This window comes from Vombatus ursinus, unplaced genomic scaffold (genome assembly GCF_900497805.2).
Source record: "Vombatus ursinus unplaced genomic scaffold, bare-nosed wombat genome assembly UNPS02014841.1, whole genome shotgun sequence".
Lineage (NCBI taxonomy): Eukaryota > Metazoa > Chordata > Mammalia > Diprotodontia > Vombatidae > Vombatus > Vombatus ursinus.
In genome coordinates, this window is record NW_020954619.1 from 18675730 (window position 1) to 18701792 (window position 26063).

The 26063-nt window shown below is 36.2% G+C and overlaps 1 protein-coding gene across 1 annotated transcript in view; it reads left to right on the forward strand.

Moving 5' to 3' along the window:
* The window catches only part of TMX4 (thioredoxin related transmembrane protein 4), a 100150-nt gene that overhangs the window by 65943 nt on the left and 8144 nt on the right, over nt 1–26063 (forward strand). Inside the window, exon 6 of the mRNA XM_027840370.1 lies at nt 4887–4988. Coding sequence (XP_027696171.1) covers nt 4887–4988 — 102 coding nt within the window. The remainder of the gene's footprint in view (nt 1–4886; nt 4989–26063) is intronic.

Genomic DNA, 26063 nt, shown 5'->3' on the forward strand with positions numbered 1-26063 from the left:
CTGCTTCTCTGATGCCCCCTCTCCCTCCATTGCTAGTGCCTTCCCTCTAAGATCCATCTGTATGTCTTGAATGTCAGCAATTTTTTGCATGTTGTCTCCCCCATTAGAATGAGTTCCTTGAGGGAAGGAGCTATATTTTTATCTTTCTTCATATCTACTAGTACTTAAGACAGTGCCTGTCATATGGGAATCACTTAATAAATACCTATTGATTGATTAACTGCTGTTGTGGAAAGAGTACTGAACTTAGAATTGGAAGAACTCGGTTGGAATCCCAGCTTCATATTCTGACTGTGTAACCTTAGTCACCTAACCTCTTTAATCTCTCATTTTCATCCCTGTAACTAATATAACTACAAAGGTCTTATGAAGGAAGACACTATTGGCATCCAGAGAAAGAACTGACAAAAAAGAATACTATTTTGGAATAATTTTGGAATTTGGAATTATGCTTTTGTTAAAAAGTGACTAAAATGTCCATTCTCATGTATACCAAAATACTTATTGTAGTAGTTTTTGTAGTAAACCTCCCCCCTCCCAATTTGAAAGTAAAATAGATGCCCATTGTTTGAGGAGTGACTAAACAAATTGCAGTATGTGAATATTATGGAACTTTACTCTACTACAAGAAGTAATGAATATGAAGAATTAAGAAAGCCGTGGGAAGACATATTTGAGCTGATGCAAAATGAAGTAAGCAGAACTGATAAATCAATATAGTGCAGTAACTATTACAATATACAATGAAAACTATTCAAGCAGGCAAGCATTTATTATGTTTATATAATCTATAATAAACATCTATATATTATATCTATAAAAAGAATACTAAAATGAAACTTAAGGCTGTGAAAAAAAGAAAGGAAATAAAGTACTTCACAAATTGTAAAGGTTATATATGTATATATCAGCTATTACTAGACTCCAGGCATTTCTTCTCATTTGTCACTACAGAAAAATTAAATAGCAGTTCTATTTTATTGTAATATTGATTGCCCCCTCTTACATCTATAATTATTCTTTGTGAATTAAATTATGGTTGAACTCATGGATGCCTTGAGATAAATACAGTAAAATCACATTACCTTTCTTTCTAAGGAATATGCAGTATATTAATCTTATCATATCCTTCTCCCAAAAGCTTTTGTCCAAGGAATTTTGACAATTTTGTCATAGCATTATTAAAGTTAAATATTACTCTGACTTAATGGAATTATTTGTATGTTTTGTTAAGTATGCTTTCTTGCTTTTCCTTGGCAAACACCTAAATTATATAAACGAATAGAAAAAACTGTATTGCTTATTTAGTTTATTTGATACAACCTGAAAAAAAAGGGTTAGAAATGGGATTCTTGCTGAAATTTGTAAATAGCTAGTGAGTAGCTTTAACACAACTACAGTTATTGCCAAAAGCAAGAAGAAATTTAATAATAGATGACTGCAAACTAAGACAGATAATCATGTAAGGAAAGGTTGCCATCTTGTGGGCTTTCAGGGTAGTCCGGTTGAATTGGTGTGAAAAGCTAAAAGCAATCCTGAAATTATGCAGTTTACTGTTGCTAAATAACAAAGTAGATGAGACACAGTGCTTCTCTTAACACAGACATATTTAACGTTTATTGGAACTTTTTTAATGAAAAAGAAATATAGAGTTCCCTTAGACTGTGAGCTCCCTGAAAATAAGAACTTCTTTTTGCCTTTGTTTGTATCATCAGCACTTAGCATAGTGCCTGGCACTTAATAAATACTAGCATTCCAGTTAGCCTCAACTTCTAGAATGAAATGTGTGTGTGTGTGTGTTTCTTTGTGTGCTTTAAAACATCAGTACCAAACACTCAGAAATCTAGCTCTTTTAATTAATCTGACACCATTACAAAAATGTAACTAAATGAAAGGAGTGGGATTATGGGCACATGTAGACAGGTTGTCACTGGTGAGGAGAAGGGCCTCTTAATTATTGGAGATTGGAGTGAAAAAAGAGAAAATGAGGAGTGAATTATTAAGTTTGGAGATGAAAAGATGGGGAAAAGAAAGAGCTTATTGCCAATGACCTGACTTTATTTTCTTAGTCAAGTATGAGGCTAGGTTCTTATAAGAGGGTGTGGAGAGGGGAACTTTGAAGACAGAAAAACTTGGAGGGAATGGAGTAGGGAGAAATAAATGCTTCAGTAAGGCCCTGCTAGTTAGCATAAATTTACAGTGAATCCAGTCTGATTGGTTGTACAATTTCCTTCAGCTAGCTGCATGGTAACAGTGGTGGAAGATGATGATGGGAGTGATCCAGCGTTGGGATTTAATAAGGCATGAGAAGCAGTAAAACAGAGGGACAAGAGATTCAAGAGTACTGGATAGTGTGGAGTTGAGCTATTTAACTATAGCATCAAGATTAAGGAGGGAGGATGATAAAAACAGCAGGGATTATGGCCTGAGAAAGTACTGAAGATTGGAGGGATTAGAGGTTACAGAAGAAGTAAAAAGTATCTTCCACATGGTGCTAGAGTGAGGAGCCTTCAGGATTCCTCTCCACCAGAGCTTCTTTCTCTAAGGGGTAGTCATAGAAAAGAGAGGGATAGTGACTGCCCCAGGATCCTTAATGTTCATGAAAGGCCCCACCTGCCTGGGCAGTTGGTCAGAAATGGAAGGCTTTGACATTGTGGTGACACACCTCAGAAGGGAGTAGCCTAAGAGCAGTAAATTCTAGGGGCAAGAAGGGCTCCAAACCTGCCTCTTCAGTATTGTTAAAACTTGAGCCCTGCCCTTCAAGATCCAGTGATGAAGAGACCAGGGAGAGACTGGTGGTAGGGCTGGATCATTATTAGTAGTGCCCCGTCATTAGTTAGTCCTACTTGCCTGCCTGCGTGCTCAGGAATAATGAAATCTTATCTCAGAGACTCAGGAAGGAGTAGAGTCCAGAGCAACGAGTTGGCTAGAGAGGAGAAGGGGCCTCTAGTCCTCGTGGACTTAGGGCTGGAGCATCCATTTTCATTAGTCAAGCAGTGGCAGACCTCTATTCCTGGCTTAGCGGTCACAGAAGGTTGTGGCTCTCTTACATTTAGTCCGGGATGATGAGCGACAGACTTCAGGGTAGAAAGGTTTCCAGAGGGAGATCTTAAAACCCAGTCCCTGAGTAGTCTAGGACTGGAGCAAGCGCCGTACTTACTATTCAAGAGACAAAGGTTACAAAGGTTAACCATCTCCATGAGGGCAGATCCCAGAAGCGGTCACCTATTCATGCTGCCTTATGGGCATACATTATCAGTACCAGGTTATGGCTGAAAACTGAACACTCACTAATAATCTCCACTTGGGAAGAACTGATGGAAATTCACAAAAAGGGTTCTGTTAGTACTTCTGTTTTGAAATGTGGTAAAACTATGTTTTGATTCAGGATCACAGCAAATAAAACATTGGTTGAGCCTGTCTGTCTTTCTATCGATAAGCAGGCAAATACACAGGCAGAATCTCAGATTATTTTGGTGGCAATTAAAGATGACTGATAGTTTAAAAAAAAAAGATTATGATGTATTCATCTAGTTAGTTTATTGTTCACTATTAGGCCCAGATTTTAAAAACTGCTGCTTAGAGGCATATGTGTACTTAAAGAGTAAATAGTGCATAACATTTTAATAATTTATATTTTGAGAAAATTAAGACTTAAAATGTACCATTATTGCATTGGCTATACTAGAAACCCATTTTTCTATGTTTTAAACTCCTTTAGAAAATGTGTATGTTTCATATGGTTTGCAGAATCAAAGAACCTTTATGGCTCCCAGGACCAAGCACAATGCCTTAGACAAATGTTTAATGAACTGTTGAATGAACAAACGTGATATTTATTGAGCATGGAAATGGGATTAATTTCCAAAGCAAGTGACGTGTCTGTGACCATAGAGAAGGAATCACAGCTCCTGGCCGTTATTATCTCAGTATCTTTTACTTAGGGTCACTTTATCGAGAGTTGCAAAGGACCTCAAAGGTCATCTAGTCTAACACCTTCATGTTAATGTAAAATGTAATGTAAAATGTAAAATCTGAGGCCGTGGAGGTTGTAGCTTTTTCCAGGTACCACATGCAGATTTCTTTCTTGTTGAGATGATGAGATTTCTGTGTGTTTTGTGTTCCTATGTGATACCATCAGAATCAGAAACAATATTTATATGGTAATAATATCCACTGAAAGGATATTTGTTCTCCTGAATGACTGATTAATTAACATAGGTGGCTAATTGACTAAAAAAGACCAAGTCTCCCATCTTAATGATTTCTTTAATAATTACTTGGTGGGACTTGAAGTAACTTAATGCAGATCATGTGTTTTAAGAAAAACATTGAATTGATACAGTTCATACATCTTTAAGCTTATGTGTAGTTTAGGACAACTAAGTATTGGAAAAAGAAGTGAGGAGAGAGAGCAATTTATTCTTTAAACAGTTGTCTTTAAATAAAAGATTTTAATCTAATTAAAATGGTAGGAAAAGGTACACAATGGGGTTTGTAGATGCCATATGGCTTTGGAGCATTTCAGCAGGACAAGATGAAACCTAGCCCAGAACATCATGAAGGAAATATGGAAGAACTCCAGCATGATGGATGAATGGAACAATGAATTCCATGAGTGCCTGCAGAGATCAGGTATTCACTTCAGGCAACTCTTAAACCCTAATATGTTTGAATGTATTCCTTCATTCCAGATCTATAATTTTATAAAAAAAAATTATGACTGTTAGGGGAAACAGTTCAGGTGCTGAAATATGTTTGATGATTGATTATAATTCACGTAATAAAGTTAGTTCATGGTTTTGAGTGAATATAGAACAGAAATAATCATATCCTTTCTTGCCCTCAACAGGAATTAATTTAGCCTTTTTTTCTTCCCATTTCAGCAACTTCACAACTATTTCACAGACACTCTTGGAATTCCAATTTGGGGTTCATACTTCATCTTTGTTGTAACCACACTTATGATTGGCCTTATCCTTGGTCTGGTAAGAGACTGTTTTTCTCATTCTCCCTCTGTAAAGTAGGAGTTCTTAATTGGAGGTCCACAGACCACTTTTGGGTGCCTGTATAAATTTCCTGAGGACTTTGAACTTGGATGGGAAAAAAATTACATGACTATTTTCACTAACGTATCTCAAATCTAGTATTAACTTTAATTACTTTAAAAAAAAAGTCACTTATTTTGAGAAGTCCATTGACTTCACCAGACTGTCAAAGGGGTCAGTGACACACTCAAAAAGGTTAAGAACCCCTTCTTTAAAACAAATGGTTAATTTTGTGCATAGTTGAAGGTAGACTAGAAAACAAATAAATATACAATTTTTCTTATATAATTTTTAATGCAATTTAGGATTTCTTGTTAAATTTTCTTATAAGATACCACTCACTCTTAACTGTCATTAGTAATGCAGGCTAATTAAACTGCCATGCCATCAAAAATCTCGTACTAGCTATTTGTTTCAGCTACCTCCTTCACTATATCTTTAACTGTCTCCAAAATAAGTTGTCTGGATTATCACCTATTTTTTTTCTGGCTCTCTCTCCTCTGATGAAGGTGCATATCATCCAAGAAATGGCCAAAAGGCAACAACTGAGAAAAGGAAAAGGAAAGCGACTGCTTAGTAGTCAAACTGTAGGATCAGTCCATTAACAAATGAGTCAGCTATATATGCAAATCTCACTCATCAGGTTAGAGTGCTATGCTAATGGGAACAAAGTTATGGATTTGGCACACAGGCTTGTAGTCATAAATCATAGGATCTAAAGCTAGAAAGGTCTTTTAGAAGGCGTCCAATTCAACTCATGTTGGATAGAGCATGCCTACAACAACATACTTGATCAGAGGTCATCCAGGCTTTGCTATGATAATTATAGCACAGAATGTGCATTATATGCCATAATAGAGCATATAATAATAATAATAACAGTATCAACTATCGTAATTGTTGTTATTATTTCTCAAGGCAGCCTACTCCACTTTTGAGTAGCTGTAAACATTAGAAAGTTTTCAAACCTAAGTTTTTACCTTTTGACTTCTACCCATTGCTCCCAGTACTGCTTCATCTCAGTGTGAACCATTAAGTTTCACTCAGTTTTATGACCAAAGATTATGCTCTTTACTCTGATCATTTGTCTCATAAATGTACATATGTTGTTGAAGAGGGGAGCAATTCCAAAATTTCTGCTACTTGAAAAAACAAGCAACTCTTCATTTTCCACATGCTGTTCTACTTGGTTTAGACCCCAGGAGCAATAACTGTCCCCCCTCCACCCCTACAGTTTGAGGACCCTGGTAGTTCTCCCTCACGTCTATACCTCTGCCCCTTTTTAGAGCCCTTTTGTATATTGACTCCCCCCCCCGTTAGATTGCAAGCTTCTTGAGGGCAGGGACTATCTTTCTTTATCTGTTTGTGTGCCCATACTTAGAACTGTGCTTGGTACATAATAGGCACTTAATAAAAGTTCATTGACAAGCAGCAACAATTTACAGCATATGCCCTGTGAGTGACAGGTCAATAGTATCCTCTTTATATATGAAGGACAATATTACAACTTTATGTAAAATTTTTCTACCTGTATATGTTTGAGGGAGAGATTTAAATAGCAAATATGCTATAATAATTGCTTATGAACACAGTAAAAAAAAAGCCTATTAGTCAATTACAGGTGCATTAGCTAATTTCATCTCAAGAATAGTGAGTCATTAAAACACTCCCTCTCCTTACTTAGACAATTGCTAGTTGTCTGTTGTGCCTTAAACTCCTGTTAAATTCTGTGGAATTTCACTAATTGCAATAAAGGTGTATGCTAATTGCCGTTTCTGAGTACAGTATACTGAAAATACCTGATGACTTAATGATGGAGAAAAAACAAAAATATTTCTCACTATCACAGAATTTTCAGAGTTAGAAGGGACCCGAGAAACCATGTAGTCTAGTCTATGTTTGTGCTATGCTTGTATCCTGACTCCTCTTCCCCTTGACCTTAAATAATTCTATTTTTACATTTAACACTTTTTGATGTTGATCATTTAGAATGTCCAGCTACTTTTGTATGTGTCTGTGTTTGAAACAAAAACCTTTAAAGTGTACCATTAAAACAAATCTAGGGGCCCAGAGTGCAATCCGAAGCAACACATGTAATTCAAGAGAACTAGGATAGTTTAAGATAAACATACCCTTTTAAGGCTTCCTATTGTTCATCTTTGAAAGTTAGTTATTTTTATTTTCACACTTGGATTTTTTTTCTATTTGCCTATAAGGAACTCCTTTGTTAGCTTTGTGATAGATACTGGATTATTTTTTGTTGCTAATTAGCATGTGCCCAGTGTTAAGGCCTAAAGGAAATTAGCTAGTATACTTAAGAGAAATAAAATGTACTCTGCTTCTCCTTTTTTGTTTTATTTATTTTTGGTAGGTTTTCATAGGGATTTGCTCCATTATTGCAAGACCATGACTGAATTTGCTGGAATAGTGTTTCTGTGCTTATTAACTTGGGGAATTAGTATAACCCAAGTGTCCTGAAGATCAGGACATTATTATTAAGTATAGGTAAACGGTAACATTTACTTGATGCAGCAATGAAAATTATCCTCTCATCATGAACTTTGTTTTTGAAGGAATTTAATGAATGTTTGTTGACTGACTAAAGTTGACCTTTTCTGAGAACTCATTCTTTAAAATTTAGGTTAGCCTTCCCCCAGGCATTTTCTGTGTAGCCCTATCTGCACCTGTTGTTTCACTATTAGAATGCAAATTCATTGGAGGCCAAGACTGTTTTGCCTTTGTCTTTGTATCTGCAACAGTTACCACCATGCCTGACAATAGTAAATTCTTAATAGATGTTTGTTGTTTTTTTTAAATAAACCTGTAGTAAAAGAACATTCTTTAGATGTGGCCATTCTCTTCCTCATCATCATCACAAGCATTTATATAGTGCTTTAAGGTTTGCAAAGTGCTTCATAAATATTTCATTTTATCCTTACAAAGGCCTTGGGAAGTAGATACCCTAGTTTACAGATAAGGAAACTGAGGGAGACAGAGGTTAAGCAACTTGTCCAGGGCTATACAGGTAGTAAATATCTGAGTCTAGATTTGAACTCAGAGCTTCTCTGATTGCAAGTTCTTTCCACTGTGCCACCCAACTGCCTTAAAAAAGAAGAGAGACAACTTGTTTGTTATCCAGAGGTAAAAGCGATTATATGTTTTAGATGATTATATGCTTTAGAGAAAGTTTTACAGGAAAAAAATGTGATCCTCTTGCTTAATCAGTAATCAAAAATAATTTCAAAGAAACAATAAACATTTACTATGCTTTTACTATGTGGAGGATATTGTGTTGGATATTATGGGAGATAAATAATTTAGATAAGATAGACAATTTCCTCTTGAGACTTACCAAAGAGGAAAATAAGGCATTTCAGGCGTAGGGAACAGAGCAAATGAAGCTACGAAAAAGAACTGTAAGGCACGTTGGGGAATGGGGTGGGAGAAGAATAGTTGTTCTGTTTGTCTGCAACATAAAGATTGTGAAGGATATAATAAGTGATGAGGCTAGAAGGTAAAACAGTGCCAAATTATGTAGGACCTTAAAGGCCAAAGATTTTATTTTTTACTTTACTCAGTATGCACTAGGGAACCACTTAATAAAATTGTTCTGGCTGCATTACAAAGAATGGAGTGGAAGGAAAGGAGAAAATCACCTAAGTTTGCAAATAGGAAGGAATGGGAAACAATCATTTACTACTATATGCCAGGTGCTATGCTAAGTGCTTAAGACTTCACTTGCCAAGATACCTAGACAGCCACATGGTCTTCCACTTCAGTATTTCACTGGCTATTGTTTTTGCCCTTTGAACTCTCACTATTCCCGTCCTGAGGATTCTCATGGCTAGGTAACTCATAGCAGCTGATTTCTCTGCTCCTATGTGTGATGATAACAACAATATATACCATTTATATAGCTTTTTAAGGTTTGCAAAAATGCATTACAACATTTTCATTCCCAACTTGTCAGTTATTCCATAATGACATTTTTATTAGCTTCAGGCATTATTATCATAGAGGGACCTGAAATCCTCTGGTTTAATAAAATTATAGCACAGGAGGGGCCTCAAGAATCAGCATAACACCATCTTTAGTCAGATGAAAAAACTGAGGCCTAGAGAAATAAAATGATTTGTCTGATGTTACACAAATAGTATCTTCAGGTATAGTTTATTCTAATTGATTTATATTAGTTCAGAAATTAAATAACTAACCTGAGCTCCCCGGCTTCCTTCAAGTTTCAAGACACTGCTGTCTCCTGGTTTTTCTCCTACCTATCTGACCCTCCTTCTCAGTGTCCTTTGCTGGATCTTCCTCTGAATCACACCCTCTAGGTGTCCCTTAGGTTCTGTCCTAGACCCTCTTTCCTTCTTCTCCTTCTACACCATTTTACTTAGTGATTTCATCAGCCCTTTAGGATTTGATGACCGTCTCTATGCTGTTGATTCTCAAATCCACCTTTCCAGTCCCAATCTCTGTATTGACCTCCAATCTCACATCTACGATTGCCTTTCAAACATCTCAAATTGGATGTCCAGTAGGCATCTTAAACTTGATATTTCCAAATGGAGCTCATTCTCTTTCCCCCAAACCTCTCTCTGTCCTTCCTTCTCTATTACTTGAGAAGGCAACACCATCTTCCTAGTTTCTCAGGCTCACAATCTAGGAGTCGTTCTGGATTTGTCCCTATCCCTCAACCCTCATGTCTAATCTGTTGCCATGGCCTGTCAATTTCACCTTTGTAACCTTTCTCAAATACACCTCTCCTCTGAATCGTCACCACCCTGGTGGAAGCCCTTAACACCTCATGTCTTGACTGTTGTAGTAGCCGATTGGCGGGTTGGCCTGCCTCAAGTCTTCCCACTCCAATCTGTTCTCCATTGAGCTACTAAAGTGATTTTCCTATAGTGCAGGTTCAATCAGTATCTTCCTATTGCCTCTAGGAGCACATACAAAATCCTCTGGTATTCAAAGCCCTTCATAACTTAGTTCCTTCCTGCCTTTCCAGTCTTCTTGCATCTTACTCTCCAACACATACTCTTTGATCTTGTAACACTGGCCTCCTGGCTCTTCCACAGACAAGACAATCCATCTCTAGACTCTCGGCATTTTGCTCCCCACCACCCTCCGCCATGTCCCCATGCCTGCAACATTGCCTCCTCTGCTCTGTCTCCTGACCTCCCTGGCTTCCTTTAAGTTTCAACTAGAATTCCACCTTCTAGAGGAAGCCTTCCCTAACTCCTCTTAATTCCAATGCTTTCTGTCTGTTAACTATTTCCTATTTATCCTGTAAATAGCTTGCTTGGTATATATTTGTTTACGTGTTATCTCCTTCATTAGATTGTAAGTCTTTTACTTTTTTTTTTTATCTCTACCATTTAACAGAATGTCTGGCACATAATAGGCTCTTAATAAATGTTTATTGATTGATCAATTGATTAGAAGTTTCCCCCTTGGTTTAAATCACAAATTGGAATTAAAAATATGCAAATTTCTATGCTCGGTACTTAATCTTGAATCTCAGATAAAGTAATTCATAAGAGAATATCAAATATGTTTCATGTGTATGCCCTTCCAATTCTAAATCCTGTAAATATGTGTAGTTTCAATCATATTTGTTTTAGAATACAATGCCACTTGAAGAAGCTAGGAGGCATGATATGCATGAACAGTTTAGTCACTTTCTTGCATAATTCCAAACTGAGATCCAGAATAGTTAAATCACTTCACAGGTCTATCCGTCTTCCCACAGCCTCTCTAGCATTTGCTATTCCCATCTAATTTTCACGATGTGAAGTAAAACCTTAAAGTTATTTTGATTTGCATTTCTCTTAATGTTCATGATTTGGAACATGTTTTCATGCAATCATTTATAATTTGCAGTTCATCTTTTGAAAATTGTTTATATCCTTTTACCCCTTAGCAATTAAAGTATCACTGTCAGTGTTATATATTTGTGTCAGTTCCTTGTGTGTTTTGCCTATTTGATGCAAATATTTTCTCTTTCTAAAATTTCTCTTTTCTTTCTGTCTTAATTGGTTTTTTTATTCATGCAAAAACTTTAAAATTTAATTTTGCATAGTCAAAATTGCCTGCTTTATCTTTTATATTCTTTTCTGTTCCGTGTTTGATTAAGCTACAGTTATGAAAGCTACCTGATCCTTATTTTGTCTGTTTTTAAAATTTTTATTGGCACAACCTTTTACAGGTCATGGATCTATTTTGTACTTATTATAATATATGATATAAAATGTTGGTTTTAACCTTATTTCTGCCACACAACTTCCTAAGCTTCCTAATAGTTCTTGTCAAAAAGGGTGTCTTTCCAGTAATTTATCTCCTTGGTTTTATTAGCACTGGACAGCTGTTTTCTGTTTTCAGGGCTCCCGTTTCTTGCTTCTATGATGTTTCACTGTTCTACTTCCTGTTTTTTAATCAGTAACAAATAGTTTTGATGATCGCTGCTTTATAGCACAGTTTGAGGTCTAGTAATCCTATGCCATAGTCATTCATACTTTTTACCTCATTATGTCCTTTAAGATTCCATATCTTTTAGGGGAAGCTAGGTGGCACAGTGGATAGAGCACTGGCCCTGGATTCAGGAGGACCTGAGTTCAAATCCGGCCTCAGACACATAACACTAGCTTTGTGACCCTGGGCAAGTCACTTAACCCCATTGCCTAGCCAAAAAAAAAAACATTCCATATCTTTTGTTCTTCCAAATGAATATTGTTATTTCATCTGATTCTCAAAAGGTATCATCTTATTAATTTGATTAACATGGCACTAAATCTGTAAATTAATTTAGGTTATATTGAAGTCAAAAGATTTTTCATTTGAGATAGCCAAATAAAGGGTAAAACATTTGAGATTTATTTTGCTTGTCATAGTCTGGCAAATATCTCAATCCTTCCCTTCACTTTGCATATTTAGACAGTATCTAACATCAGATTGTATTTTGCTAGACATGATATAAATCTGTCTAGTGAGTCACAAGATTAATAACATTTTAATATTTTTGTTCTCATCCTTTGGGGAGTAAATCTTAACCATGAAAAGATGGAGAACAATAACTACATATGAATTTTACAGTTTTGTTCATCAATACTTTAGATATTCATTTCAATTGTTATTTTACCTTTGCTAATTTTATTCTTCTGTGTATACTTTGTGCCCTCATTTAAAACCACTTAATGACATCAGAGTCAAACATCTGTGACACTGCCATCTGTTAGAACTAAATGGAACTGACATACCAGTGTGTTGAGATGTCCCCAGATAATCATAGGAACATTGGTTTCCAGAGGGGAAAAAGCATACTTCAAAAACATTTGCTCATCCTCCTCAATCCAAGAAAATATTTCTGAAGTATCTACTTGTATTTGGCAGGTTAGATACAGATCATAGCCATTTAATACTTTAATATCTAAAATTAATAGCATAAAAAAATCAACATAGTTTCCTAAATAAAATCCCCTTCCTTTCTTCTCTTTGTTTTGTATCATTCTGTAATGCTTAATGTGCAGTTGATACTCAGTAATTGCTTGATTATTGGCTAATATTATTGGAAACATAGGAATACTGAGAACCAAATTATCAATAGATTAGAAAAAGGAATGCCCTTTCTTTTATATCACACTGCCTTATATAGCTTTTCAATGCAAGGCGCAAGGGTTAGGTACTGTGGAAAATATACATGAGTATACTACAAGGTAAACTGAGGGAAAGCATGCTAAATGGGGGCGGGGGTTATCAATGAAAGCTTCCTAGAGAAGTTGGCACCTGATTTGAACCTCGAAGGAAGTCACTGATTTTTTATAAAGGTCAGAGGACAAAGAAGTTATTTTCAATTTTGAGATGACGGCTAGAGCAGTGATGGAATGGAAATCACAAAAACCTTTATGAAAGAAGAGGCTTTTTATCTGAGCCTTTTAAAAGATAGAAATTGGGATAAGGGCATACCATGTCCTTCCAAAGGGAATACCATGAGTAAAGGCACAGTTGCAGGAAAATTCAGAGTGTAGTGAGCATGAGGTGTACAGAGGGAATATAGGAAATGTGAGTTGGAATCACACTGTAGAGGCTCTTAGATACCCAAGTAAGGAATTTGAACTTTATTTGGCAGATAATAGAGAATCATTGCAGATTTTTGGGAAAGTAGAGTGATAGTATCAGAACTCTTAAAAAGATTTACATAGTCAAAATGAAAACATTTTCATCAGAAAAAATACTGAGGCTAACATATTTTAACTTTCCAGTTAACTGTTCGTCAGTTGCTATTGGGACATTCTGTTTTCTGTGACTAATTGATTTCCTGGGAATACTCTCTGTTTTATCTTTTCATATTTTTCTTCTTTTATAATACTGTGAGAAGAATTCTGAAATTGTCATGTAATTGGAAGAAATAACATGCATTTCAATGACAGAGAACATTGACATTAAATGCAGAGCTTATGAAAGAACAGATCCTTATATGGGGAGGGTGTGTGTGTGTGTGTATAAATATAAATATATTTATGTATAAATATACATATAAATAAATAAAAATATATAAATATAAATAAATATAAATATAAAAATAAATAAATCTGTATCTATATATTTGTCTATAGAGAGAGCATGGTTTAGGGGAAAGAACTAAGACAACTTGAGTTCCAGTATTGACTCAGGCACTAACTACCTTTGTGTGACCCTGGACAATTCCTCTAACTTCTGTGGGCTTAACTTTTCTGTAAAATGAGGAGATTGTATAACATGATTTATATTTAGTCAGCAAGCTTTCATTAAGCCCTGCTGTGTGCTAAGCACTACACTAGGGATAAGAAAAAAAAATGAAACATTCCTTGACTCCGAAGAGTTTACATTCTGTAAAGGTAACAACACAAGATATATACAGAATAAATAGAAGGTAACTGGGGAGGAGGGTAAATTAGAAGTTGAGGGGATCAGGAAAGGACTTATTAAGAGGTTATAATTAAGCCAAGCTTTGAAAGAAAGTAAGATTTTTAAAATGTAAATTCTAGGATAGATTCTCTCTAATTATAAAATTTTATGAGAATGAGGTCCAGGAACTTGATTTGTAATTTCATTGGCATTCCCTGATGAGAAAATTCAGTCTGCCAATGCAAGTCAACACCTTCTCTTCAATTTACAGACTTAGAGAATTGCCTAAATGAATAAGAAATTAAGCAACTTGCCTAGTACCACTTAGCCAGCATGTATCAGAGGTGGGACTTCCTGGCTAGAAGACTGGTCCTCTATCCACTATACCATGCTTCCTCCTGTTATGATTTGTAATAAAGAGGCATTTGATACGGAAAAAAATCTTGGATTTAGAGTCAAAAGACCTCAATTCAAATCTCTGTTCTGCTACTTACTGTATCTGTATTTTTAGATGAGTCACTTAAGATCTCTGCCCTCTAATTTTCTCATCTCTAAAACACTGAAGTTGGACTAGATGACCTCTAGAATTCCTTCCAGATATGATGTGTAATCCTACAATAATCTCACTTCCTTATATTATTAATTCCCCACCACTGCCTTTTCCTTCCCTGAAAAACAAGAACAATAATTGATCGACCCCCCCACCCCCTTTAGATTTATGTATTAATTTGGTGGACTTTATTGCTTTCAATTTTATTAATCTCTTCTCTGGTTTTCTTTTCTTTTTAATTTTTTGCCTTACATTTTAAGTTCCTGCCTATCTTCCTCTCTCCTTCCCCACTAGCGAAGGTCACCATTTGACACAGATTTATAAATATATGTAAAAATATACTATGTGTGCTTCTATTTATCAGTTCTTTGCTGGAGGTAGATAGCATCTTCCTTCATTGGTCCTTTATAGTACTCAGAATAACATGGTTGTTCACAACATTTCTTCAGATATTGCTATTACTGTATGTAAGTTCTCTTGCTTCTGCTAATTTCGCTTTTCATAATTTCATGCAAGTCTTTCCATGTTTTTCTAGAAACAACCAGCTCATCATTTCTTACAGCACAATAGTGTTCCTTCACAGTCATATATCACAATTTGTTTAACCATTCCCTCAATTTCTAGTTCTTTGCCACCACAAAGAGAGTTGCTATAAATATTTTAGAACATATAAGTTCTTTTCCTTTTTCCCTGATCACTTTGGCAAATAATTAATGGTGGTATTGCTGTCAAAGGGTATAGGGAGTTTAATAACTCTTTGGGCATAATTCCAGATTGCTCTCCAAAATGGTTGGATCAATTCACAGTTCCACTAACAGTGTATTAGTGTCCTAATTTTTCCACAGCCCTTCCATCATTTGTTATTTTCCCTTTCTATCATTTTCACCAATCTGGTAGACGTGAGATGATATCTCAAAGCTGTTTTAATTTACATTTCTCTAATCAGTAATGATTAGAGCACTTTTATTTGACTAAGTATAGTTTTGATTTCTTCATTAGAAAACTGCCTGTTCCTTTGACCATTTGTCAATTGGGGAATGACTCGTATTCTCCTGAGATGCAGATTAGTTTAGGTAGAATTGTCATTTTTATTATGTGGGCTATGCCTATCCATAACCAATTACTATTTCTCCAGTTATTTAAATCTGATTTTATTTGTATAAAAATGTTTTTTAATTATGTTCATATAGTTCCTGGGTTCATCTTGGCAGGTGTGCTCCCAGGTATTTTATACAGTCTAAAATGATTTTAAATATGGTATCTCTTACTATCTCTTCTTACAGGTTTTTGTCAGTGGTATATAAAAATGCTGATGATTTATTTGGCTTATTTTATATCCTGGTACTTTGCTAAAATTATTAATTGCTTCAACTAACTTTTTAGTTGAATCTCTAGGATTTTCCAAGTATATCATCATATTGTCTACAAAAAGAGATAGTTTTATTTATTTCATTACCCATTCTGATTCCTTCGGTTTTTTTTTTCTTCTCTTGTTGCTATTGCTAGCATTTCTAATACAATATTGAATAATATTGGTGATGATGAGCATCCTTGTTTCACTCTTGGTTTTATTTGGAAGGCTTCTGGCTTATCCCCATTAAAGATAATGCTTGTTGATGGTTGTAGGTAGATGCTTCTTATCATTTTCAGGCAAAATCCATTTATACCTATGCTGTCAAGTGTTTTTAATAGGAATGTGTTGTATTTTGTCAAAAGGTTTTTTTCTATCTATTGATGTAATCATATGATTTTTGTTACTTTTATTATTGATATAATCAATTATGTTAATAGTCTTCCTTATGTTAAACCATCCCTGCATAATCCCACATGTTCACAAGTGTATAGTCTTTATGGTTTATTGTTGTAATCTTTTAGCTAGTATTTTATTTAGGATTTTTGCATCCATATTCATTAATGAAATTGGTCTTTAATTTTATTTTTCTATTTTTATTCTTCCTGATTTAGGTATCAGTATCACATTTTTTTCATAAAAGGAACTTGGTAGTATCCCTTCTTTGCCTATTATTCTAGATGATTTACTTAATATTGGAATTACTTGATCTTTAAATATTTGATAGAATTCACTTGTAAATCTGTCTGGTCTTGGTGCTTTTTTCTTCGGAAGCTTATTTATGGCTGTTCAATTTCTTTTCCTGAAATAGTCTATTTTGATACTCTATTTCCTTTTTTGCTAATCTAGGCAATTTATATTCACTTTCCCAGCATCATATAGTTAGTCTTTTGGGAATAGGGTATATTCCGGGAAGACTAGTTCATCTGGTGTGAGGTCTGTTGAGCCCTTTTCAGGGCTGCTTTCCACTTTTGTTGTCCACCTGATTCAACCAACTCTCACCTGTGGTTTCAGGAAGCTGTAGCATGTAGCCACACCCTGGTAAACATTCTCAGCAGTTGGGCTAACCCAGATTGAGGGTAACCAAGAGGCCTCAAACCCATCAGTGAGCTAGGGGAGTGTCTACCCCAAGCGTGTGAAGGCTTCCCCTGGTGCAATGGGTTGATAAGGACAGTTTGTTCCAATGCCCATGAAGGTGCCTGAAGCAAGCATTGTGGAGCACTTAGAACTTGGTTAGACATCAAAGATGCCAAGATTATCCACTGCATCCCAAGCCATCACCAGTCATCTTGACTTTTGTCTTGCCTCTGAACTCTAATGTCTCTGGAATAGAGCGTGAGGCTGATGACTTCACATGACTCTGTCTCACTTAGATCCAATTTATGTGCAAGTCAAAAATATCACCCATACAATTTTACCATTTTTACTCCCTCAAAGTCCTGTGGCGAAAGTCACCTGACAAAGCACCGCATGCAAATACTCTGGGAGCAATAGTCACAACCCTGCACTCAGGTGGCCCAGTCTTTAGGATCATTTTCTCAGTGGACCAAAGGAGCAGTGGAATTTGGTAGCTCCCTGGGTGTCTGAGCAGCCTTTTTTAAGGACCACACGCTGAAGAAGGGGCTAGAAAAGGTAATCTAAAAATTGTCTGCTTTATCAAACCCTGGCCTGCTTATTGTGGCAGGCAGGGATCCCATCCTGTGGTTGAAACACACCAAAAAAAATGTACTAAAACTTTTGCAGAGGTGATTCTATTCACCACCAGTACATGGGATATGTGCATACTAATGGACCACATGAAATCCAATAGACTTGAAAGACAAAGAGTTTTTGTTGTGAGAGAACTCAGAAGGTATCACATCCAAATAGTAGCCCTGAGTGAGACAAGGCTGGCAAAGTCAGAGCTGGATACACATTTTTCTGGAGTGACTGCAATGATGGGGACTGCTGTGAAGCTGGCTTAGGTTTTTCAATCAAAACTAATCTAGTCAACAAGCTTGTATGCCTACGTACAGGAATGAATGACAGACTCATGAAAATATGATTGCCATTTTCAGGAAAGCTCCATACCACTATCTTTGATGCATATACTCCCACTATGTCAAACCCTGATGAGGTCAAAGAAAAATTTTATGAAGACCCGGAGACCCTCATCATCAGTGTGCTGAAAGAGGACAAGCTTGTGGTTCTGGGTGACTTTAATGCAAGAGTAGGCACCAACTACAAGACATGACAAGGAGACCTTGAGAGGAATGGAGTTGGAAACAGCAACAGCAATACTGCTGAAGACTTGTGCATCTCATGACCTTCTCATCATCAATAACGTTTTCCATTTACCTAAATTCGATAAAACTTTGTGGATGCACCCTCACAGCAAACATTGGCCTTTAATAGAGTATATCATTGTAAGGAAAAAGAGATAGACAGGATGTGAGACTAATGAAAGCCATGTGTGGCACAGAGTGCTGGACTGATAACAGACTTATCCTCTCCAAGCTAAACATTGCATTCAGCAAATGTGGTGACTTCAAGGCAAGACAACTGCCAGAAGATTTAATGTCAACAGGTTAGGGTGCTTCTCCATGTGTGAACAGTTTATTGCTAATGGTAAATTATGTAACTTGAAGTGGCTACCAGCCAACACTGAAGTGGAGGGGAGAGTTGATGTGTGACTTTTTTTGTCCCCAGATGATTATGCACTCAATGCAGCCACTGATGCTGAGATGTAACAGAGTATGGCTTGATTCTCTGCCACCTATGCAAATTTTGGTCTCACAATTAACACTAAGAAAACAGAGGTTCTCACTAACCAGCACAGCACCATTTATACATGGAACCATTGGTTACAGTAAATGGAGAAATTTTGAAAGCGTGGATAAGTTCACTTACTTTGGCAGTATACTTTCTAGGGATATACACGTAGATGATGAGATTGACGCATCCATTGCCAGAACTAGCTCAGCATTTGGGAGGCTCCAAAGGAAAGTGTGGCAGATAAGAGGTATTAGGTTGCCTACCAAACTGAAGATCTGTAGAATTGGGGTGCTAACCTCATTGTTGTATGCCTGTGAAATCTGGACTATATACCAGTGCTATGCCAGGAAACTGAATCACTTCTTTTTGAATTCTTAGGAAGATTCTGAAGATCACCTGGCAAGATAAGGTACCAAACACTAAAGTCTTTTCTCAAGCTGAACTGCCAAACATTCAAACTCTATTGCAGAGTATGACTCTGTGATCTGCCAAATGGATGTTTGTCTAAAAGACTATTTTATATGGAATTCACAGAAGGCAAGCTCTCATATGAAGGTCAGAAGAAGCAGTACAAGGACACTCTCAACGTCTCTCTGAAGAACTTCGGAGTCACTTATGAGATATTGGAGATACTGGCACAGGACCACCCAGCATGGCATGCCCTTATCAAAAAAGACACTGAGCTGTATGAGCAAATCGGAATTATAGTAGCTAAAAAGAAACATGAGGTGCACAAATTTAGAGACACCTCCACTCCAAATGTTCACATGGACTATTTGTGCCTGACCTTTGGGGAAGTCTTCCAAGCTCATGTTGGTCTTATCAGACACAGTCAGACGTAACGTACCTGGACCCCAATATAGTGATGTAATTTTGGTCCTCTTCAAGCATGAAGGACAGCAACCAACAATTAATTTCAGTCTTTTCTTCAATATCCTCTTATTGAATAAAATTTTGTTTTTGCTAAGTAGATATACATTATTTTTTTTCCATTTTTCTACATGATGAACAATCAAACACAAAAGTGAATGGTGAATATTGTGTTTATGATTGTTCACTGAGAAACAGATATACTCTCTTCTGTTCCCATTCATCTGGGTCTCCCCAGAGACCTAGAACAAGTAATTTTGCCAAACTTCCATTCAGATCATTAACTTCTTTCTTGTTTATCTTTTTGTTAGATTTGTCTCAGTCTAAAAGAGCTATATTGAGGTTTTTCCACCATTACAATTTCACCATTTCTCCCTGTAATTTGATTAGCTTTTTTTGTAAGTTTTTAGATTCTGTCCCATTCGGTTGATATTTGTTAAGCATGGTATTGATTCATTATCTATTGTGCCTTTAAACATCATCTAGTTTCCCAGTTTATCTCCTTTAATCGTGTCTATTTTTTATTGTTGCCTTTGAGATCATAACTGCTACCTTTGCTTTTTTTGAGTTCACCCAGAGCAAATAGATTTTGCTCTGGCGTCTTATTTTAATTTAATATGTATCTTTATGTTTTAAATGTGTTTCTTGTGAAAAATATATTGTTCAATTCTGCTTCCTTGTTAGAATGTATACATTTCATCATTGTATACCCACTTCTAAATGCTTCAATGCATTTATCTTTCTTTTTTTACCTTGACTGTCATGTTTGTATTTCAAAGCTTCTATTCATCTTTGGATCTTTTTTTAATCAAGAGTGCTTGAAAGTCTCAATAATGCTAAAGGTCCTTTTCCTCTTCCTTTTCCCCACCCCTCTCCCCCAACCGTGGGATTATACTTTTGCTAGATGAGTTATTCTTGGTTGTAAACCTTTATGTCTTTCCTGTGGGAATTTGATTTTTTGATGGTCTGACCCTCTCTTCCACTATGGCCCAGGTGGAGCTTCCTGGGTGTTAGTCTGGCTGATTGCTTTCTGCTTCCTGCTGAGGTCTCTGGCAGTCATCTGGTACAGTCTTGGACTACATAAGGGAGCTGATAGCCATTTCTCTTGGGTTTTTTTTTTGTTTGTTTGTTTGTTTGTTGTTGTTTTGTTTGTAGTGCTTTACTGGGGTATTTGTAGAGAATTTGGACTCCTCGCCATCTTAAAAGGCTACCATCTTTGTCAGAAATACCAGTAATCCTGATTCTTCCATTTCTGAAACAGAGAAGAGAAAAACCGTATCTCTCCTGCTAGCATAGTTTCACTTTTATACTGGTTTATTTTCAGGTTAAGGGGAAAAATTATTTCTATTAAATCGATAATTTTTGTAGTCACCAATGTGCTTATTAAATGACATCTTACTTTAAAAGTTTTGCACTGAAGATAACTCGATTTTATTTTGACATTTCAGTGGATCTTTAATCTCAGTGATGTGGGTACTCCCTCAAAGAGAAGCATCTAGGATGCATAGTGGACCAAGGGTCAGGAAGACTTAAGTTCAAATTCAGCTTCAGATGCTTATTAGCTTTGTGATCCTGGGCAAGTCAGTTTACCCCTTTCTGCCTCAGTTTCCCATCTGTAAAATGGGGATAATTATAGCACCAATATCCCAGGGTTGTTGTGAGAATAAAATAAGAATATTGGTAAAGCACTTTGTAAATAACTTTAAAGTGCTTTATAAATGCTTGCTATTAGCATTATCATTAGTCTTTGTAACTCTTACTTATATCCTCCCATAAATCCACCAAGTGGGGTCTAGTCAAAGTGGTGAGTTGTTTTTTTCTGGCTCTCTTGACGTTATTGTGTGGTTCCAGTGGAATATGTGGAGTTTCCATCAGTTATCCCAAATTCACTTGACCTTTCCCTCAGATAATAACCTTTATGCTGTTTCTCCTGCACAATACTTCATTGGTAGTATGTTCCACCCTACTCACAAACACGATTATCCACCTCTCTATTGCCTTTTAGGTAATCCACAACTTTAATTCTTCAGATATTAAGGTTTTGTATTACTTTGTGTGTGTGTGTGTGTGTGTGTGTGCATGTGCGTGTGCGTGTGCGTGTGTGTGTGTGTGTGTGTGTGTTTAGGCAATTGAGGTTAAGTGACTTGCCCAGAGTCTCACAGCTAGTAAGTGTCTGAGGACAGATTTGAACTCAGGTTCTCCTGACTCCAGGGCTGGTGCTCTATCCACTGCAGCACCTAGCTGCCCCGGTTTTGTATTACTTTCAATCATAAAGCACCTCTATGTTTAAAAGATGGCACTTTACTTCAGTGTGAAGCACAAGATTCTTAAAAACACTGCACAGTTTCCCAGATGCAATCTAGCCTTTTCTTTTCAAATTCAACTCTGGGCCAAGTTTACTGTTTTCCGTACTGTGCTTTCATGAGTTCGATCTTGATGAATTAGCTTTCTAGGTTGTCTTTCTTACCAGATACCATCATCTGCACAATAGGTATTCTTCTTCTACTTGGAGAAAGAGAGAGAGAGAGAGAGAGAGAGAGAGAGAGAGAAAGTGTGTGTGTGTGTGTGTATGTGTGTGTGTGTGCACACGTGTACGTATGTGTGTGTGTACTTACGTAAAAAGTTAGGCCAGATTCTTTTGAGTGACTATGGATTGATTCTTTTCAAAAGCTTCTGCACTATTCTAGGGCTTGAGGAAATCAGAACAATATCATCCTCAAATGGGAACATTTGTAGGATTTTATCATCTTTAGGGAACTCCTTTCCCATTTGAATTCTGTGCTAGACATCCTTCATTTCAGTGGCAAACACCTTTAGAGAACATATGTCTCCTGTTTAATGCCTGCTTGGTGTTAATAATTAAAGAATCATGAAACAAAGTTATTCTGACATCTTTAAATGAATCTTGTATGATTTGAACATAGACATATGAGATATTCTTTTGCTCATTAGCCTTGGTGCTAGTGAGGAGTCCAAATTCTTTACAAATACTCCGGAGTATTAGTAACCTTTTGTGTTTCACAGACCCCTTTGCCAGTATTTTAAAGCCTGTGGGTTCCTCAGAATAATTTTTTAAATTCATAAAACAAAATATATAAGATTACAAAGGAAACTAGTAATATTAAAATAAAATTCTTAAAATATTTTTTAAAAGTTCATAGACTCCAGATTCAGAACTCTTGCTTTAAGGTAACACTTTGCTGTATTGAATCAGATTTTCTAAACCTTATGATCATCAAACAGTAAGCACCATGGAAATATTTATTTTCTTCACCTCTTAATCAACTGGGTGAGCATAAAAATGTAGTTTCTTGTGGACCATCATTTAGCCTTCTTGTCCCTTTTTCTTACCTTCTCCAGAGATGCTATCTGTATATCTGGATTATTCTCATAAAGTTTTTCTAGAGGTAGGAAAGTAGGTACATGAATTATACTTGTTGATCTGAATCTCATTCACCTGTTTTTCTGTAATAATAAGATTTATATTTTTCCCAAGCATTTTAGTATCCTGTCTTCCAGAAATCTTGAAAATCAGTCCTTAATTGTCCTAAAGATTTTGTCCACTGGCACAGACTTGTTCTGTATATACTTAGACTAGCCTATCACTCTTAGAAATCTTAATAGATCTTCTCAGTTTTTCATCTGCTTTTTTGTTTTGTTTTGTTTTGCTTTTTGTTTTGTTCTCCCAGTTTTACCCCTAAATGCACTCAAGATCATCTGGCTTAGTCGAGTCTCTCCAAGCTTTCTGTAAACTTCTTTGTCCTTCCACTACTTCTCACTGTTTTATAAAGTTAAAACTTTAAGTCTTCCACCATAGTACAAAAGAGTTTATATTCTAAACTAGTGCTGCCCTGTGCTGTTATGTCTGTCCGTTTGGCCAGGAGTTCAAGAGTCTGCTGGTTGCGGTAATTTCTTAATCATTTTTTTCTCATTGTAGCAATCAATTTACATTCCATAATTCTTCCATAGAAAATGATGACAATCTGTGACTTTTTTTTCTATTTCACATTTATTGTTGTCCACATGTCATATGAATAGGTCATTTTGAAAGTGCATAGATTGCATTCTATAGCCTCATTTTTATTCTTTGTTCTTATTTGTTATTGATTTTGATGTCTTCTCTGTCAATGGTCTGATTACACACAGCTGATTCAGAAAATGCTTCCAGATCAGTAACCAGCCATTTCCTATTCTTATATGGTCAATTTTGTTTTCTGTGACATTATTCAATGCCTACCACATTCAACCCACTTATATTCAGGATAGATGGACTGGATGCTTTTGAATAATGTACAAGCCTTTGACTTCTTGTTTCATTTTCTTTAACCGTATTTTTGAACGCATTTTTCACCATCCTTCCACGTTTTTCACATCCTTTGTGTTGAAGTCACTGAGTACTAAAATATATGTTGAGTGGATAATGCTTTTTAGAATTTCTGTCCCTGCTTATTCTCTGAAGTAAATGACACTAGGTTCTAATGATCTTTGTGATGGTTTCCTCTAAATACTTATCATGAACATTGCAATGCAAGATGATCACATCCCCCAGCATAATAAAACCAACTCTACAAATTATGATCTTACTTTTGTATTTGTATTTCCAGAACCTTACATGGAGTTGGATACTTAATAGAGACTTAATAAATCTTTGTTCATTGAGTCTTGTTTCAAACATAGGAAGAATGTTGACTGATACAATTCAGTTTTCCCTGAAGAATGTCAGCTCTTTGGATGTTGGACAAATATCTAACATTTAGAAGTTAGAATAGTTAATGCTTATATGTGGTAAAAGTTGTGTGATTCTTAAGACCTTCTGCCCCCTTTACTACTGTTCTGCTAATGTCACTGCAGAAGTGGAGTCAGAAAAGAGTGCAGGTCTGAGGACCAGTTTGTATTTTTTTTTTTGTTTTGTTTCACAATTTGCTGTGCACAAAGAATTTATTGTGTTGTGATATGCTTTGAGATACTTCAAAAGGCTTGCTTTTGGAAAGAAGAAATGGATCACTGACTGAAACTTTATTTGAAACTAATCCAGTATGGTACAGTCTTCCAGTGCTCATGCTCCATTGACATAGCCTTCAAGAATCCAGGATCATCTCCATGACCCTGTTTTACAGATAAAGCCCCACAGAAAGTTAAGGGACTTGCCAAGACCCCACTTCCAGTGTCATATTCCTAACTTTGGGCTCCTGCCCTAAGGCTACTATCTAGTTTCTTGTGAACAAAGGATTAAAAAAAATGATTTTACTCTTTGGGGGGAATTGTGGTTATGATGAAATGACAAAAGAGCACACAGAATCCTAAGTAACAGAAGATATAGTTAAAAAAATAGAACCAATAATTACGAGAATTTTCCTGCAGATATTGGTTTTACTTGCAGACTGCTTTTGTCCACCTAAACCAAGAGATGGAAGAGATCAGTCTGGTAAGCTAATGTATACCATGTCTTTGGAATGATGTGGTGCCCATTTGTACCATTGTGAAGACTCTTCTGTTTGGTTTCTTAAATGTAATGTAAATGTAAATATAACATTTGCAATGTTATTATCAGAGAAAGAAGAGATAATTTATGAAGGCTATTCAGTTTGCAGCATTAGTCATCTTTCCCCATTTGTTTGGAATTGTGTTTTAATTCTTAATTATAAAATTTCTGAAAAAAGTTTCATTGGTAATTATGATGGTTATGAATTTGGAGAATTTTGAAATTCTTAATCATTGCACTTGGGGAATTCGGGAATACTTCTCAGAGGAAGGGGCATTTGAATTGGGCTCTAAAAGATAAGTAACAGACTGAGGGATGGAGAGATCATTACAAACATAAAGGACTGCATGATCGAAGGAACAGATGCAGGAAAATGAGTGAAGGGGGCAAGATAAGAGATAGCAAGCATTTCAGTTTGAATGATGTATAGAATATGTGGAGAGATGAAGTATTAGGGATAAAAAGGTAACAATAACAGCAGTGATAATGGCAGCTACCATTGTTTTAGCTCTTTAAATTTAGCAAAGCATTTTATAAATATTAATTCATTTGATCGTCACACCAAACCCTGGAGGGCAGGTGCTATTATTATTCCAATTTTACAGGTAAGAAAACTGAAGCAGAAAGATTTAGAAACTTGCCCAGGGTCACACAGCTAGTAAATGTGTGAGGTCAGATTTGAACTCAGGTCTTCCTGACTCCAAGCTCAGTACTCTATATATTTCACCACCAGCTCCATCAGCTAAATAGAGTAGTACCAGATGGAGATCCTTGACTATGAGATGAAGGAGTATAGACTTTTTCTGATGGGCAATAGGGAACCATATGGAAATTAGACATGTATTCACCTAACTATAAAGTCGAATGTGCTAAATGCAAAGGAAAGATCCAAACCAAATGCTATAAGAAGTTTGAGGAGGGATAGTCATTGCACAGTAAAGGGGATTAGGAAAGTTTTCCAGGAAGAGATTGCAGTTGAATTGGGCCTTGAAGAAAGAAAAGTTCAGCAGTCAAAGATATGGAGGAGTCTTCTAAAAATTCATGATTATTTTAGCAAAGGCACACATGAAAAGAGGGCAGGACAAGAAAGGAGGATGGGAGCAATTTGGCTAGGACACAGAACAA